This window comes from Chlorocebus sabaeus, chromosome 4 (assembly GCF_047675955.1).
Source record: "Chlorocebus sabaeus isolate Y175 chromosome 4, mChlSab1.0.hap1, whole genome shotgun sequence".
NCBI classification, from domain to species: Eukaryota; Metazoa; Chordata; class Mammalia; order Primates; family Cercopithecidae; genus Chlorocebus; species Chlorocebus sabaeus.
In genome coordinates, this window is record NC_132907.1 from 34,546,366 (window position 1) to 34,564,240 (window position 17,875).

The following is a 17,875-nucleotide window of genomic DNA, read 5'->3' on the forward strand; positions in this document are numbered from 1 at the left end:
TAAGCGGCTTGACTCCAAAATTATCAGAAGTAGATGAACTTATTCTATTTTTAAAGTATGCTAGAAAAGGTGCTTTCACATCCTTATAGTTTATTTATTCTGATTTCTCCCATGAGGCCAGGATACACGCTGAAAACTAAATGTGAATAGAAGAAAGATTGGAAGGCAATATCCCAAAATATAAACAGAGGTAATTGGGAGATATTGAAACAAAAAGTGGGTTTTTTCTCCCTCTGTATTTCCCTCCCTTTCTCTGTATTTTCTAATTGTTAAATACTGAATATCTGACTGTTAAAGAATGGGAGAAATAAATTTTATTTAATGAATACAATTGAGCATTTTTCTAACTTCTATGTTTGAGTTCATTGATAGTGTGGTTTCCATTTCAAAAGCAGTGCTTTCAATAATGAGAATTTAAATATGATATACCTCAACTTTTTTTTTTTTTGAGGCAGAGTTTCACTCTTGTTGCCCAAGTGGAGTGCAATGGTGTGATCTCGGATCACTGCAACCTCCTCTTCCCAGGTTCAAGCGACATACCACAGTTTTTAAGTGGTACTATGTTTATGGACATCAGTCACTTTATAACAGGTTTCTTGTCCACACTTTAATCCTTCTTCTTCTTTACAAAATGAAAATAGTACAAGATAGTTTTTTTCTTCTCTCTCATATGTTCCATGCATTGGCACTTCTGTTCAGTCTTACATGTGGAATTCTAGTAAATACTTGTTTAGCAGATCTGATACCTATTTCAGTGACAAACACAGCAACAAAAGCTGTTCCCAGAAATGTTTGGTACTGATGTCCATTCCTAGAATGAAACTGTCCATTCTAAACTGTTCTTTGCAAAAACTTGAGCACAGCTGATCTCTATCTAGTATTTAATTTCCTGTTTTTCTGTTGTACTCTTCAATAGGGTAATAGCAATCCAGCTTTTCTTTTGAATAGGATGAAAATATTTCTGTGGTAGGTTTTTATATTAATTATAATATTAATTATATTATAATAATTATGTGAATTATAATATTAATTTATGCATATATCCCCTTCCAGAGATAGGGAGAATTGTGATAATTACCCAGGTGATTCCTTTGTTTTGTGCAAAGGAGTAAAATGTGATGGGTACTAATCGTAATTCATTCTGAGATGTTTGTTTATAGACCCATTGTCATAAAGCAGAAAACAAACAGGCTTAGAAAATATTTTGTTAGGAAAGCTTTCCAAAGAAGATACAAAAAACATTACTAATTAAAATATGGTTGTTTTGTAAATAAACTTTTTAAAATAGCTTGTCAGAAAAAATCATAACTAGAGAAGGTAAACATGTTACTTTTATTTGATAGCTTATTTTGATCAGTAAACCTTACTAAACAGTTTTGGCTACGCTAGTGCTTTGTTAAATCCCTGTGTCTAACATCCTCATTTTAGGACATTTAATGGTGACAGTATCCAAACAGAAAATAGGCACTCGTCTATTAAATAATAGGAGAGGTGTCTTAGTTAGAAAAGCTCTGACATAGTTCCACATCAAAGGTGAAATAGATTTCCTATGTGTGTATTATTATGAAACACAAATGAATTTGAGAGGTATTTGGCTTATCTTCCTTTTAAGCACCTTGACTCCTAAACTATCAGTAGTAGACAACTATTCTATTTTTAAATTAACCTAGAAAAGGTGTTCTTACACCACAATAATGTGTTTATTCAAATTTCCTTTGGGAAAGAAGACCAATCCAAATGTAAATAATACAAGCTGGAAAGTTGTTAATAAGCTTAATTAATTCAGTTCCTTCTGACTTGAAATTTATGGTAATTGAGGGATTAGCTAAAATATGCCTTTCTCTCGTCAGAAGGAGAAAGTTTATGTAGAACAGTGTAGCATAAATGAGGCTTTGGGAGAATACTTAACTACTTAAAAGTAATTATTTAAAACAGGTTATTTTAACAGAGTACTTCAGCATTGCTAGTATCTAGAAATATCTAGAATTGCTGCAATTATGAATAATTATTTAAAAGCAATTTCTACTGTGTAATGGTTTTATTAGATTTTTCATTAGATCATGTTAGAAGTGATGAATTTGTATTTTCCTTTAAACTTTCTGTAATGCATAGTGTTTATGAATTCAGTTCTTCTACCATAATCTAAATTGATGAGGTTTTGCTTTATTTCCAGAATTAAAGAATACTGGAATTAAGAAAATAGAATGTTTCCGAGAAAAATGTAAATTCCAGGTCAACATTACTAAGCTGAGTCAGGCTATACATAAAGAACACATATTGTTCCAGATTGTTCTCTTAGGCAAGGGACCCCAGGGAGAGTGTTCCCTCCACCACACTTTCAGCTAAACACCATTACCCCTTCTGCTGTATTACTGGTCCAGCTAAAGACCACTGAAGTGATCTTTTCTTACATTCCCATGTGTTCTTTGCTTCTATTCTCAATTGAAGGGGATCGGTAGGAAATGTGGTGAAATAAGAAGAGGAAAACCAAGATAGGAAGGCATAATCAATTGGAAGCCGTAAATAAGGATGGTGTAACAGTTAGTAGATATTTACTTTGGGAAAACAATAATTCATTAAAGTAAATTCAGCAGTTTGCTAATGAAAGCCAGTGGTTTTACTGCCAAAATTATTTAATGAAGATTATTGAGAGTAGGAAAAGTAAATTTGTGAAGTTTAATAGCAGACAAAAGTAATAGTTGGTGATAAGAAGTTAAAGCTACCTTGGGAGCTCATGGGACTCTTAAGTGGTGTTGGAAATGTTCTATATCTTGATCTTGGTAGTGACGTGGGTGTATACATACATGAAAAATCATCAAGTTAAGATTAATGTACTTTGTATATTTTTATACATTAACCCTCACTAAAATATGAATTAACATTATTTATCAACTATTATTATTTAGCAACATATATTTATTTAGCATTTAGCATACTATTATTTAGCAACATATATTTAAAAGGTAACTCAACTAAGTGTAAGTAAACTCAAATCGTAAGACCACCTTAAGCTAAGATATAACAAAATGAAGATATGCTAATTTACTTTCTCAGGTTCATATCTTATATTTTACTAAATATACTATCCAGCCCCCTCTAAGTTGATAGTTATTTAACAGGATTGATATTTTATATATTTTTTTCCAAAATTCAAGAAATAATTATATAAAAATCTCAGTTCGGATGAAAACGTGGTTCATTTTAAGGAACAATGGCCCCACGTTACAATAATTTTATTTTTCAGGTGGTTTGGGAACATTCCATGCCCTTCTAAATACAGCTGTACATGTAGTCATGTATTCCTACTACGGACTCTCTGCACTGGGACCAGCCTACCAGAAGTATTTGTGGTGGAAAAAATATTTGACATCATTACAGCTTGTGAGTAATTAATTGTCTTTAAAACCATATATGAAGCAACTACAGTCACTTGTTTTCACTGTGAACTAGGATACTAGTTAAATAAAGAAGAAAGTTAACAAAACAATAGGGGTAGAGTGTCTGTCCCCTACATGATATGCCATCATTGTTCTTAATAACGTTAGATGAACTTTGGTAACCAAAAGGCTGAGACAATTAAACAAGTGTGCATTTTTATGCCATCTTTATACTATTTTATGCATTTATACAAGAATAAATAAATTTGTGATTAAAATAACTCCAAAGTTATATGACCCTCAATAGGCATAATACCTATTAGAAATTAGAAATTCCATTAGCTCTAGATGGCCTTGAGGGAATGCAACTTTGAGGGAACGATGAGCCTTCCTGTGTGCTTACCTATCTAGTCCTAACATTTATAAGTCCGTCTTTCCTCCAGTCAATAAAAAGCATTGTGAGAATTAAACATGCAGAGGGTTAGACCAACATATATGTATTACCTAAATTTGAATACTGCCCTTATATAAACAATGTTTGAAAGAGCAGAGGCACTCAGTTTAGACCTAATAATACATTCTAAGTATTAATTCTCAAAATATATGGTATTTAACTTTTTTGGAGATGCATTATGGGTTTGAGATGATGATTTGCTTTACATTTTATTGGTGTCCATTAAAAGGAGAATTCTGCCGTCCTTGTATTTCCACATTTGCAATCTATGATAAATTGATGTCATATTCTGCCAGTAACATCAATGAGAAAGTATGAATTTGATTTAGATAGCGTGTTGAAGATTAATTCTTTATTAAAATTCTGTAACTTCCTAAATGAAATTTGGCACATTCATATAATGTATTCTCCCAGGTGAGAGACTGACATTTTAATGTATAAGGATCCTAAATCAAGATCAGAGTATTTCCTTGCGGAGTTATTTGTTGTATCTGAAACAGGCAGCAAACTAAATGACCAACCATAAGGAAATGGTAAAACAGATTATTTTAATTCATACTTGAGATACTATGAAGTCATGAAAATTACTCACCATTGCTTCTTTAAAAAATATTATTTTCTTAAAGCAGTATATGCTCATTGCAAATATGTGAGAACACCTAATTAAGAAAAGAGAAAAAAATACATGTAATTCTGCCACCCAGGGATAATCACTGATGATATTTTTGTTTTCATCCAGTTTTTCTCTCAAGCATATGTGTACACCTTTTACATTATTTGTATAGATTGCATATATAATTTTGTATTTTGTATTTAGGCTTTTTTTTTCTCTTAGCATACTCTTAAATGTTGTACAAACTTTTTAATAATGTGGAAAAATATGGATGTAGAAAAAATAGGATGAACATTTGTTTATTATATTTTCAAAGATGTCAATTATACACAAACATACACATGCATAGAATGTTGAGGACATCGCTTAGCCTTCCTAAAGTTTTTTTTTCTCTTTTGCAAAATGAGAGGAATAAGTGGCTATGCTATGGGAATGTCATAAATATACATTAAGATAATGCAAGGAAAGTTGATGATAAGGATAAAATAATAAAATAAACTATATGAAAATCTTAACCATGATTAATAAGACCAATTGTGGATAATTGTTACCTATTTCTTTATAGAGTTTTACTTTTCTAAAATTTCTGCAGAACACATGTTGCTTTTTAATCAGGGAAAACATGATAACCAGAAAATCTGAATATTAGCTTAGAAAAGGTCCCTTTTGGGACTGTGTAAGATGTTCTGCCCCACAGAGCCCTTGAGCACTACTAGAAGGGCCACCAGTTCTCTCTCACACCTTATAGATTCTCTGCCTCAGTTGGCAGTTCAGACCTTTTTTTTTTTTTTTTTTTTTTTTGAGATGGAATCTCGCTCTGTCACCCAGGCTAGAGTGCAGTGGCACAATTTCGGCTCACTGCAACCTCGGCCTCCCAGGTTCAAGCAATTCTTCTGCCTCAGCCTCCTGAGTAGCTGGGACTACAGGCGCTGGGCTAATTTTTGTATTTTTAGTAGAGATGGGGTTTCACTATCTTGGCCAGGCTAGTCTCGAACTCCTGACCTCGTGATCCACCCGCCTCAGCCTCCCAAAGTGCTGGGATTACAGGCGTAATCCACTGCACCTGGCCCAGACACATTTTTATCTATGACCGTGGAGGACAAGTGACAGGTATAAGGACTCAGAGATGCTTTGGCTACTACAAAATTCAAGGGGCTCTAAGTAAAATGTAATTATTTTCCAAAAATTAAAATATCTGGTCCAATAACAGGACAGACTATTTGAAATTGAACTCATCCTGAGAAAATAGGCCACAATGTAGTACATGGTCATTTCATCATAGTCAAGGACTCAAGTCAGAGACTTATAGGGAAAACCTGCTCTGTTGATTCTCTGAGTAGTAAAAAGGTTGCTGCACTGCACAGCTCCAGGGAACACTTAAATATAGACCCTGCGGTTGTGCCATTTTGTGGTTCTGAATAGTGGATCCATACTTCCAACTGGCTTTTGACATTATACTACCCATTATCACTCCCAAGGAGGCTAGATTTAAAGATGGACTTCTCTGCCCAACAGTGCACTCCCTGCACTTTGGGAGTGCATAAACATAGGTAGGTAAAGAATTGTAACTCTCGATATCTGAATAATTTTTTTTCATGTTTTCATTTCTTAGGTCCAGTTTGTTATTGTCACCATCCACATAAGCCAGTTCTTTTTCATGGAGGATTGCAAGTATCAGTTTCCAGTCTTTGCGTGCATCATAATGAGTTACAGTTGCATGTTTCTGCTGCTCTTTCTCCATTTTTGGTACCGTGCTTACACCAAAGGTCAGAGGTTGCCCAAAACTGTGAAAAATGGAACTTGCAAATACAAAGATAACTGAAGCCCAACATAAGTCTATGATCGAAACTGATACATTGTCTTCCTTGACAATCAAGAGATATTTGCCTATGCAGTGCATTTTGTATATTTTTCAAAACTAAGAGCTTGTATTTTTATGATAAGTTATTGGGATGTCTGATATTTGAGAGCCCGAAGCTTCCAGGTAACAGTCTTCTGATAATTAGAGCCTACAGCAGCCAGAAGTTTTTTTTTTTTTTTTTTTTTAGCTGCTTTTAAAGCTAATCCAAAGGTTTTGTTTAACACATTTTGTTACAGTGCAAAAAGATATGAAGCAATACAGTACTCTTCAAGGAAGTCCAGTAAAGATGAAAAATATCATTAGATATTTTGAGCACAGACAGAGATCCATGTGTTACAATAGATTCCTTCTGCCGGGTCTGGAAAGTCTGGAAACCAACCATAGGCCCTAGCTTTGTCATTTATTGGCTGTATTCAGAAGATGCTATGTTTGCTCTAAAGTTAACTCCCATGTTAGCAAGCTAGCACAGGTGAAAATTGAGTGAGTTTTTGATAACTTGTCATTCAAAATCATTATTGATAATTTTCAATGGAACTTTTGAGTAGCCATCACCAGTTTTGCTGATAAGACTTCTTCACAACCCATTTGTTGTACAAACTGTTTCAGAGTAACCATACTTTGGTTTAGTATACTAATGCACTTGACACCAAGTTTCATTCAGCTGATTATTTTCAAAACAAGGTGATTTGTTTTAATGGGTTAATGAACACTTTGCTATTACTGTTTTACAATTAACTTTGTAGATCTCTGGAAAGAGGTGAATTTGTCAATGAAAAAAGTACTGTGTGGTTCAGTGGGAAAAACCTCTTGTCTGTTATAGTATCACATCACTGTCTTACATTGTCATGGTTTAAATTATTATCTTGGTTAAATATATACGTTAGATACTTAAATGTTCATATCATGAGCACACTACAGGTACTACCCTTAAATTATAAATAATATTACCCATTGTACACAGTTTCCAGATATGGTTTAGAGTGGCTGTGAAGCAACTAGAGGCAAATTGTGGCACAGAAAATATCCAGGGGAAAATTGATTATGTAAGCAAGGGCTGTTCTACTTTGAGAGAGAGACAGACAGACTATATAATAGTTATAGATTATATAATTAATGTTATAGATATACTGACCAATAAAGTATTTTCTGGAATTATGAATTAATTAACAACCTGGATTTCTGTTTCCAGACCTATAAACCATGTAATGAAAGGCTGAAATTCATTTGGCATAGGCTTTGTTTCTTTAAAATTGCTACTTTCTAAAATTCTGTTATTTTTACATTTTCCTGTTAGAGAATCAAAACTACTAGTCAGTAGAGTTTTGTCCAAGAAATAACAATATTTGGACATTTGTGAATTTTTCCCTATTTTTTTCTTCTTTTATTTATAGTCAATTTTGAAGGACTGTTTATGTTTGTAGGACTTTAAACAACTAGTACTTAAAGCCCCAGTGAATGTTGAACACACAGAGATACTTATTGTACAACAATGCCTAAGTTTTACTCAATACCATGGCCTTTTATGTTTACACTTACCAGATTCATAAGGTTATTTGCCTTTAAGTGATCTCTTGTGATTTTACTTGATTACTGTATGAGAAGGTAAAGGTTGATAAATGGGAGTAATTATATATATAACATTTATTTATTTTTTTTTTTCTGAAGCAGAGTTTTACTCTTGTTGACCAGGCTAGAGTGCAGTGGCGCGATCTTGGCTCACTGCAACCTCGCCTCTCTGGTTCAAGTGATTCTCCTGCCTCAGCCTCCCAAGTAGCTGGGATTACAGGCGCCTGCTACCACGTCCAGCTGACTTTTGTATTTTTAGTAGATACAGGGTTGGCCAGGCTGGTCTCGAACTCCTGACCTCAGGTGATCCTCCCACCTCGCGCTCCCAAAGTGCTGGGATTACAGGGGTGAGCCACTGCGCCCGGCCATAATTTTATATTTTTAGAAAAAAAAGAATAAAGGACAAAAAAGCACAGCTAAATGAAACTACTGCTCTAATTTATTCCACTGGAAAGGTCTCAGGACTCCTTAACTGTTTTCCAGGTTTGGCTCTTCATATCTAACCTGTGCTAAAATGAGAAGGTATGCTAGGTGCTGTTATAAATCACACCATTTCCAAAGACCCCAAGTAGTATAGAGACCAAAATGAGGCAAAAATAAAAGAGATGAAACAGGAGAGTGTATTTCTTGCATACTTTCCGACCTTCATCATACGACCTCTCCTAACCTCCCCGTAGTCTTTAAAATGTTTAACTTGCCTATGAGCTAACATGTAATAAAGCACGTACTCAATTATATGAATAGAAGTGGAGAGCCAGAATGCTACAAAGAAATCACAGCTGCTAGAAGTATCCTCCATAGAAACATCAACATGATTGTGGATCAAAATGATTTTCACTGGATATAGAATTTGTATGGGCCATATTTATTAAAAGAGTTCTGTTTGGTCACATAGAGTTCTTTTGGGATTTCATCTCACTTTTCAGGACTTAATTTGTTTGGGTTTGCTTACCTAACCAGCAACAACAACAAAATAAGCAGTTCCAAAATCTAGTTTATTACATAAATCTCTATGAATCCTTGAGGGCCTATATCTATATTATAAATAAATACAAATACAGATTTTTAAATATCTATAGGACTTTGCCATTTACAGCCTTAATTATAAAATTATGAGATTATATTCTCTCCATTACCCTTTATTTCTGTTAACTTTTTAAAGACTGGAACATTCTGTGGATGTTGTCAAAGTTTGAGTTTGTTTTTCCATGTACTATAATAAATTTGTGGTATCGCATGTATATGTGTGTGTATTTTTCATTTTGGAATCTAGCTGCATGTGTTTGCATGGGTTGGTGGCTTTTAATTTGAATACTCACCAATCAAAGTTATTTTACATATTTCTTGTACACGTGCTGTGTTCATCTTTGGGATACAGAGATACCTGGGACATAATTGGGATCTCCTGGAGCTTACCAACTGGTGGATGAAATTATGTGACAGGGCAGTAGATGACAGGTGCCAGATGAGTGACAGTTCTGCCACTTAGCAGACAGGGAAGACTCTATGAAGGAATTTGAATTTGAGTTATGTGTTTTGGTTGTACAGAATTTCAAAATTGGTGGTATGTTAGTAGGCAAGGTTTTTTAAGTGGAAAGAATTAACAAAAAAGAATAATTTTGCCATCCTGCTGGCTCTAATAAATGGGATCACTGGTTGCTAAAACAATTAGATGAAAGGTTGATGGGGATGGCTTGTGCTGATACGACTGAACCCATTGATCAATCTTAATGTCATTCAGAGTGGGACAACCAGATGTTTTGTCTCTTAATACACTATAATACTCTGAGGTTTTCATGGCAAAAATTTTTTTGAACTTGAATCTAATCAATCCTCTGTTTATAAGCTACTAGTTACAGGAAATACAATATATATAGAGGAAAAGTTTTAAAAGACACCAAGAGGATACAATCAGCCAAATCCAAAATGTAGGAAATTCCATAGAACAAATGACCTGGTTTCTTTAATAAATAAATGACATTTTAAAAAAAAGAAAAGCAGAGAAGGCAACTTTTGTAGATAAAAGACTTAAGATATACTAACCAAATGTCATTTGAATCCTGATTTGAACAAACCAAATCATAAAAGGATATTCTTATAACAATCAAATATAACTGAACAAGAACTAAAATTTAAAAGACAGAAATGATTAATATTGGATATTATTACTGTATTGCAGATGTATATTTTTAAAGTCCTTCCATGTGAGATACATACACTGAAGTATGTATATGTAAAATTATAGGTTGTCTGATTTCACTGTAACATACTCTAGTAAAAAGAAAGGAGGTATTGATAATTGTTAAAGTTGGCTAATGGGTTCACTTAATAGGATTTTATTTTACTCTTCTGTCTACTTTTGTGTATGTTTGAAATTATCCAGTTTTTAAAAAGCAATGTATGTATTATAATATTCTGTATAGATGTTATTTAAGGTAGGAACCAAAATGACAGAATTGACATGATTTTCACTGGTAGTTAGTCAGTATTTAGGGTGCTCACTGCATGTAAGTGTCATGAGAAACTTTAAAATGTACTAGACGTGGTCCCTGCCCTTAAAATGTTTACAGTACAGTTTAAAAAGACAGGCCTACATCAAATCTTAATAAAAACAAAGGTGGCATACCTGTTGACAAGTGAAAAGTGTATTACAGACTTGCAATATATATTTTCCTAATGTTAAGTAGTTACCTTTGATGAAACAAAAAATAATGTTCATCAGGACCCACTGAAGATGTTTGATGGAGGAGTAGCAATACCATCCTGGTTAGGAGAGCCTCTGGAAAAGAACCCCTTCCATGGAGCCCGAGGCTCCCTGTCACCAGCATTTTCCAGTATTTCCCTCTTGTAGGAGGTAACTGGGTGTAACAGACTGTAGTTACTGTCTGTCATTCCAAAGCATCATGCCACGTAGCTAAGTACTCTGGGGAGCGGCAGGGATACAGAGAAAATCTGCGTATACCATATACCACCAGGGAAGAAGATGTCTTTGTATGCCTCCTTGGGTACCAAATACAATAGAGTCTAGGTCTGTTTCCTTCTAAAGGACTTTCCCAGGAGTCCTACACAACAACTTTCACTTACATGTCAATGGTCAAAACTGCCTCATGGCCATCTCTAGCTGCAAGGGAAGCTGTGAACTAATTTTCTAGACAGGTACATTGTCCTCTCCAACGAAATTAGATTCTGTTAGTAAGAAAGAAGGTAAGAGATGAAGTTTGAGTAAGCACCTGATGTAACCTCACCCACTGAGAATCCACCACCATGATGGGCCATTATTTTGCACAGAAGTACATATAATTTTTCAAGTGTCTAAATGGAAAAGTGATTGAACACACTTATTTAGGGCCAGCACTGTGCCTGGCATCAGCAAATGATTAAATCATTACTTTTGGATGCATATATATACACATAAGTTACACATAATGTATTATATATAATAGATTCATTCAAAATGATATATAATTTAAAATATAGTCTATATATTATAATTCAGTGTATATATTTAGCATATATTTTTCCATCAGTTAGCATACTATTTGTATAGCCTTTGTTATCTTTATATAAATAGTATTGTTGTTTCTCAAGCTGTTACAGTTTATCTATTATTGACTAACAAATCACCCCTAAATGTGATGACTTACAGCTACATCAAAGCTACATCTCTCACCACTTTGAAGGATCAATGATTTGAGAAGCTGAGTGGTTATTGTTTGGGGTCCCTGGTGCAATTGCAGTCAGACTGTGGCTTAACCAGGAACCAGGAGGTTGAGGCAGTGGGGGATGACTGGAGATCTCTGTGTAGTCTTTCCCCTTGGGCTACTTTGAGCTTCCTCAGAGCATGGCAGTCTCAGGGGAGTCAGACCGAAGGCTTCAGCAGTAAGCATTCCAGTGAACAAAATGAAAGCAGTATTGCCTTTTATAACATAGCCATAGAAGTCAGGGAATATCACTTCCCCTGTACAAAAGCCCACCCATTTTCAAGAGGAGAGGACACAGACCATGTCCCTCAACGGGAGGAATGTAAAAGTTACCTCATAAGAACATGTAGGATGGGAGAAATGCTATACTTGGAAAATACAGTCTGCCACACAAAGTATTACCTAAAATGGATAGGAATACTTATTTTTCTCTTTAGAAGAGTTAAAGCCTATCTTTAATTCACACAGTTCTGGTTTGTATTGACTAGTTCTGTAGATGAAAGTAAGTGCTGTTTTATTTTTTCACTAAGAAAATGGCCCCTTGCACAGAGAAATAGACTCAGATTTGAGTGTGGAGTTGAAGGTAGGTCCCTCGATTAAATGAGAGCAAGGGTTATAGTTCTCTTTGTTTCAAGCAGCATAAGGTACATAATGATTGCGGAGGGGGTGGGGATGGAAATCCCTCTAGATGTTTCTAGCAGATACAACCACAATATAACAGGCCACACAACATGTCTTTTATACCAGGCTGCCCCAGAGAGAGGGCCACAGGGCTCTTCCTGGTGCTGGCTGGGCATGTTCATACCTTTTATTGACAGCGGGTATCAGGTCAGGCTGTACATGTACCTATAACTCAACAAAGTTACAAACTATAACACTCTTCAAATCTAAATATGAACATTTTTGCCTATATTCAAACTACAGCATTATGAAAACATTGCTGCACCTTGTTTGTATTCTAGGACCTACAGGATTCGGTTAGTGTGGGATGCACTCAGGTTACTAAAGGGAGAAAGCTTGGTATGAGGTAGTATCTCTAAGTGCCCAGGCCACACCAAAGGACACTCTGCACATAGTCCTTACAACTTAAATAAGAATTATATAAGCATCTGAGTATTTGAATGTGGAGATGTAAACTCAGAGCTACTGTGTTCTTTTTTCTTTTTTTCTTTTTTTTTAAGAGACGGATCTTGCTCTGTTGCCCCAGCTGGAGCACAGTGGCACCTTCATAGCTCACAGTAGCCTCACACTACTGGGCTCAAGCAATCTTCCTGCCTCAGCTTCCTGAGTGGCAACATGCCTGGATAATTTTTTTTTATCTTTTGTAGAGACCAGGTCTTGTCATGTAGCCCTGGCTGGTCTTGAACTCCTAGCATCAAACGATTCTCCCACTTCAGCCTCTCAAAGCACTGGGATTACAGACAGGAGCCCCCTTGCCTAACCTTCTATCTTAAAAGTTGCACAAATTCTGGTCAGTGTGTCTTTTGCCCATTTTGGGTTATCTCGCCCATGAATTTATGCCTTTCTTTTTATTCTTGTGGCAACCCTCCTTGTTCAGACCCGAATAATTTTTCCTAGATTATAATATCCTAGATTATAATATAGTCTAGATTATATTATAATAATATTTGCCTAGATTATAATATTATATTATCTCTGTATAAAAGCCTTTCATCCTACTAGATGCTGTCATGGTGAGGAAGCATGGTACACTGGTTGGGAGCACAGCCTGCCTGGTCAAATCCTGACTCTGTTTTTTAATAGCTCTATAACCTGGACAGCTTCTCTGTCTCTTAGTGTCCCAACTGTAAATGGAGACAATACTACTTTATCCAGTTATTGAGGGATATTAGAGGAGTTAAAACAGGGAAAACTTTTAGAGCAGTGCTTTCCTTCCAGTTACTCAGGCTAAAAACCTCAGAGTCATCCTCAGGTCCTTTCTCTCTCACTCAACGTCAAATCCAACAAGAAATCCTGCTGGCTTCCTCTCAAAGTATAACCAGAATCTGACCAACCCTGGGCCCTTATCATGTCATGCCTGGATTCCTGGAATAGCTTCCTATCTGACTCTCTGCTTCTGCCTTTACTTCCCTAAAACTTCTTGTCCAAATAGCAACCAAAGTCATCTCTTAAAATATACATCAGATCATGTAACTCTTTTGTTCCAAACCCTCCAATGGTTTCTGGTTTTACTGAGCATAAAAACCGTGTCAGGCCGGGCGTGGTGGCTCACGCCTGTAATCCCAGCACTTTGGGAGGCCGAGGCGGGCGGATCACAAGGTCAGGAGATGGAGACCATGGTGAAACCCTGCCTCTACTAACAATAGAAAAAATTAGCCGGGCGAGGTGGCGGGCGCCTGTAGTCCGAGCTACTCGGGAGGCTGAGGCAGGAGAATGGCGTGAACCCGGGAGGCGGAGCTTGCAGTGAGTCGAGATTGCGCCACTGCACTCCAGCCTGGGCGACAGAGCGAGACTCCGTCTCAAAAAAAAAAAAAAAAAAAAAAAAAAAAAAAAAAAAAAAAAAAAACCGTGTCATTGCTTCTCTGTCCTTACCGCGTACAAACCCCCACTTTGCTCCCTCTGCTTCAGTCACACTGGCCTCCTTGCTGGTCACTGGACCATTGTAAGTGCATTTCCATCTTAGGGTTCTTCATTTATTTTTCTCTGCCTACAGGACTGTTTCCAAAATAACTGCTTGGCTAAACCCTTCAATTCCCTCCTTTGTTCAAATCTCACTTTTTCAGTACTGCAGCCTGCACCCTGATCTTTCTTTTTTCTATACAGGACTTATTACCTTCTAACATGCTATACAATGCATTTAGTTACTATTAATATTGTTTATTAACTGTCTTCCTCATGAGAAAGTAATCTCTTCAGGGGTAGATGATTTTGTCTATTTTGTTCACTGCAAGTGCCTAGAACAATGACTGGCATATTACAGGAGTTCAATAACTGTTGTTGAATGAATGAATGAATGAATGAAGCACTGAATAAGCATGTGCTGTTGTTAGAAGTTTTCTTCCTCTGCTCACTCTAGTGGTTTAGGCAATCATCCAACAATTTGTTAAACTCCTACTGTATGCCAACCAACCACTGTGCTAGAATATAAAAAAACAAGTCAAATAATACCAATCCCCACAGAGATTTTCACTTGGCTAGAGGGCAACAAACATGTAAACAAGTCAAGTCAGATATTCTGCTGTTAAACAAGTAGTTTTTGTTTGTTTGCTTGCTTGCTTGTTTGTTTGTTTTGAGATGGAGTATCTCTCTGTCATCCAGGATGGAGTACAGAGGCGTGATCTCAGCTCACTGCAACCTCTGCCTTACAAGCAATTCTCCTGCCTTAGCCTCCTGAGTAGCTGGGATTGTAGACACCTGCCATCACACCTGGCTAATTTTTGTATTTTTAGTAGAGACAATAAAAACTGGACCCCTTCCTTACACCACATACAATGGATTAAAGACTTAAATGTGTAACCCCAAACTATAAAAACCCTGAAGGAAAACCTAGGTAATACCATTCTGGACATGGGAACAAGCAAAGATTTCGTGACAAAGATGCCAAACGCAATTGCAACAAAAGCAAAAATTGACAAATGGGATATAATTAAACTAAAGAGCTTCTGCACAGCAAAAGAAACTATCAAGAGCGTAAGTAGACAGTTTATAGAATGAAAGAAAATTTTTGGAAACTATGCATCTAACAAAGGTCTGATATCCAGCATCTATAAGGAACTTAAACAAATGTATAAGAAAAAAAAAAAAAACATTAAAAAGTGGGCAAAGGACATGAACAGTTTTCAGAAGAAGACATATATGCGCCCAGTAAGCACATGAAAAAAAACTCAACATCACTGATCATTAGAGAAATACAAATCAAAATCACAATGAGATTTCACGTCACACCAGTCAGAAAGACTATTATTAAAAAGTCAAAAAATAAAACAGATGCTGGCAAGGTTGCAGAGTAAAAGAATGCTTATACACTGTTGGTGGGAGTGTAAATTAGTTCAACCACTGTAGAAAGCAATGTGGTGATTCCTCAAAGAGCTTAAAACAGAACTACAATTTGATCCAGCCATCCCATTACAGGGTATATATCCAAAGAAATATAAATCATTCTATCATAAAGACACATGCACACATATGTTCACTCCAGCACTATTCACAATAGTAAAGACATGGAATCAACCTAAATGCCCACCAATGGTAGACTGCATAAGGAAAATGTGGTACAGATACACCATGGAATACATGCAGCCATAACAAGGAACAAGGTCATGCCCTTTGCAGGAACCTGGATGGGGCTGGAGGCTATTATCCTTAGCAAACTAACACAGGAACAGAAAACCAAATAACACATGTTCTCACTTATAAGTGGAAGCTAAATGATGAGAACGCATGGACATATAGAGGGAACAACAGACACTGGGATCTGAGGGTGAAGGCTGGGAGGAGGGAGAGGATCAGGAAAAATAATGAGAGTCTAGGCTTAATACCTGAGTAATGAAACAATGTATGCAACACACCCCCGCGGCACAAGTTTACCTATAAAACAAATCTGCACATGTACCCCTGAATTTAAAATATAAATAAATAAATACCAAGAAGCAGCTTCTCCTCTCCTTCTGGAATCTCTGCCTGGTTCAGCCCACCTGCTGAACTTGTGGGCCCGGTGCCCGCATCAGCTCCTGGAGCCTCTCCCAACTGGGCAGCAGCAGCTTCCAGGGTGGCCTGGGCAGAGGCTATAGTGGGGCCAGTGGCATGGAAGGCATCACCACCATCATGGTCAAGCAGAGCCTGCTGAGCCCCCTTACCTGGAGAGGGACTCCAACATCCAGGAGTCCACACCCAGAAGGACCAGGACAAGACCCTCAACAACAAGTTTGCCTCCTTCATAGACAAGGTACAGAGAACAAGATACTGGAGACCAAGTGGAGCCTCCTGCGGCAGCAGAAGAAGGCTGGGAGCAACATGGACAACATGTTCGAGAGCTACATCAACAACTTTAGGTGGCAGCTGGAGGCTGGGCCAGGAGAAACTGAAGCTGGAGGCGGAGCGTGGCAACATGCAGGGGCCGCTGGAGGACTTCAGGAACAAGTATGAGGATGAGATCAATAAGGGTACAAAGATGGAGAATGAATTTGTCCTCATCAAGAAGGATGTGGATGAAGCTTACATGCACAGGGTAGAGCTGGAGACTCACCTGCAAGGGCCGACTGAGGAGATCAACTTCCTCAGGCAGCTGTATGAAGAGGAGATCCGGGAGCTGCAGTCCCAGATCTCAGACACGTCTGTTGTGCTGTCCACGGACAACAGCCGCTCCCTGGACATGGACAGCGTCATCGCTGAGGTCAAGGCGCAGTACGAGGAGATCGGCAACCGCAGCTGGGCTGAGGCTGAGAGCATGTACCAGATCAAGTATGAGGAGCTCCAGACGCTGGCTGGGAAGCAGGGGGATGACCTGCAGTGAACAAAGACTGAGATCTCCCAGATGAACTGGAACATAAGCTGGCTTCAGGCTGAGACTGAGCGCCTCGAAGGCCAGCGGACTTCCCTGGAGGCCGCCATCACAGATGCCGAGCAACTTGGGGAGCTGGCCGTTAAGGATGCCAAGGCCAAGCTGTCTGAGCTGGAGGCCGCCCTGCAGCGGACCAAGCAGGACATGGCACGGCAGCTGCGTGAGTACCAGGAGCTGATGAACGTCAAGCTGGCCTTGGACATCGAGATCGCCACCTACAGGAAGCTGCTGGAGGGCGATGAAAGCCGGCTGGCGTCTGGGATTCAAAACACGCGTATCCATACGAAGACCACCAGCGGCTATGCAGGTGGTCTGAGCTCGACCTATGGCGGCCTCACAAGCCCCGGCCTCAGCTAAGGCGTGGGCTCCAGCGCCTTCGGCCGCACCAGCTCCATCAGGGCCATGATTGTGAAGAAGATCGACACCGGCGATGGGAAGCTGGTGTCCGAGTCCTCTGATGTCCTGCCCAAGTGAACAGCTGAGGCGGCAGCCCCTCCCAGCCTGCCCCTCCTGCGGCTGCCCTGGAGCACGCGAGGGCGACCGCTGTGCAGAGGAGCACAGAGAATGGGAGACCCACCCACCTGAGGCTCAGCCCTAGCCCTCAGCCCACCCCCAGGGGAGTTTGCGGCCTGGGGATCCCCCTTGCCCACGCCTCCAGCTACAAAACAATTCAACTGCTTTTTTTTGGGGGAGGGGAGGGGGTCCAAAATAAAACCTCAGCTAGCTCTGCAGAAAGAGAAAGAAAGAAGAAAGAAAGGAAGAAAAGAAGGAAGGGAAGAAGG

The 17,875-nt window shown here is 38.1% G+C and overlaps 1 protein-coding gene and 1 pseudogene across 5 annotated transcripts in view; both read left to right on the plus strand.

The window, feature by feature from the left end:
* The window catches only part of ELOVL7 (ELOVL fatty acid elongase 7), a 92,336-nt gene extending 83,224 nt beyond the window's left edge, over window positions 1-9,112 (plus strand). For all 5 annotated transcript variants that reach the window (XM_038010411.2, XM_038010412.2, XM_073014744.1 and 2 more), the window contains 2 exons: window positions 3,245-3,381; window positions 6,057-9,112. In XM_038010411.2, the coding sequence (XP_037866339.1) occupies window positions 3,245-3,381; window positions 6,057-6,266 (347 nt within the window). In that variant the 3' untranslated portion in view covers window positions 6,267-9,112. The remainder of the gene's footprint in view (window positions 1-3,244; window positions 3,382-6,056) is intronic.
* A 7,530-nt stretch (window positions 9,113-16,642) lies between these two features.
* Window positions 16,643-17,567, plus strand: LOC103221952 (keratin, type II cytoskeletal 8 pseudogene; annotated as a pseudogene).
* Window positions 17,568-17,875: the final 308 nt, after the last annotated feature.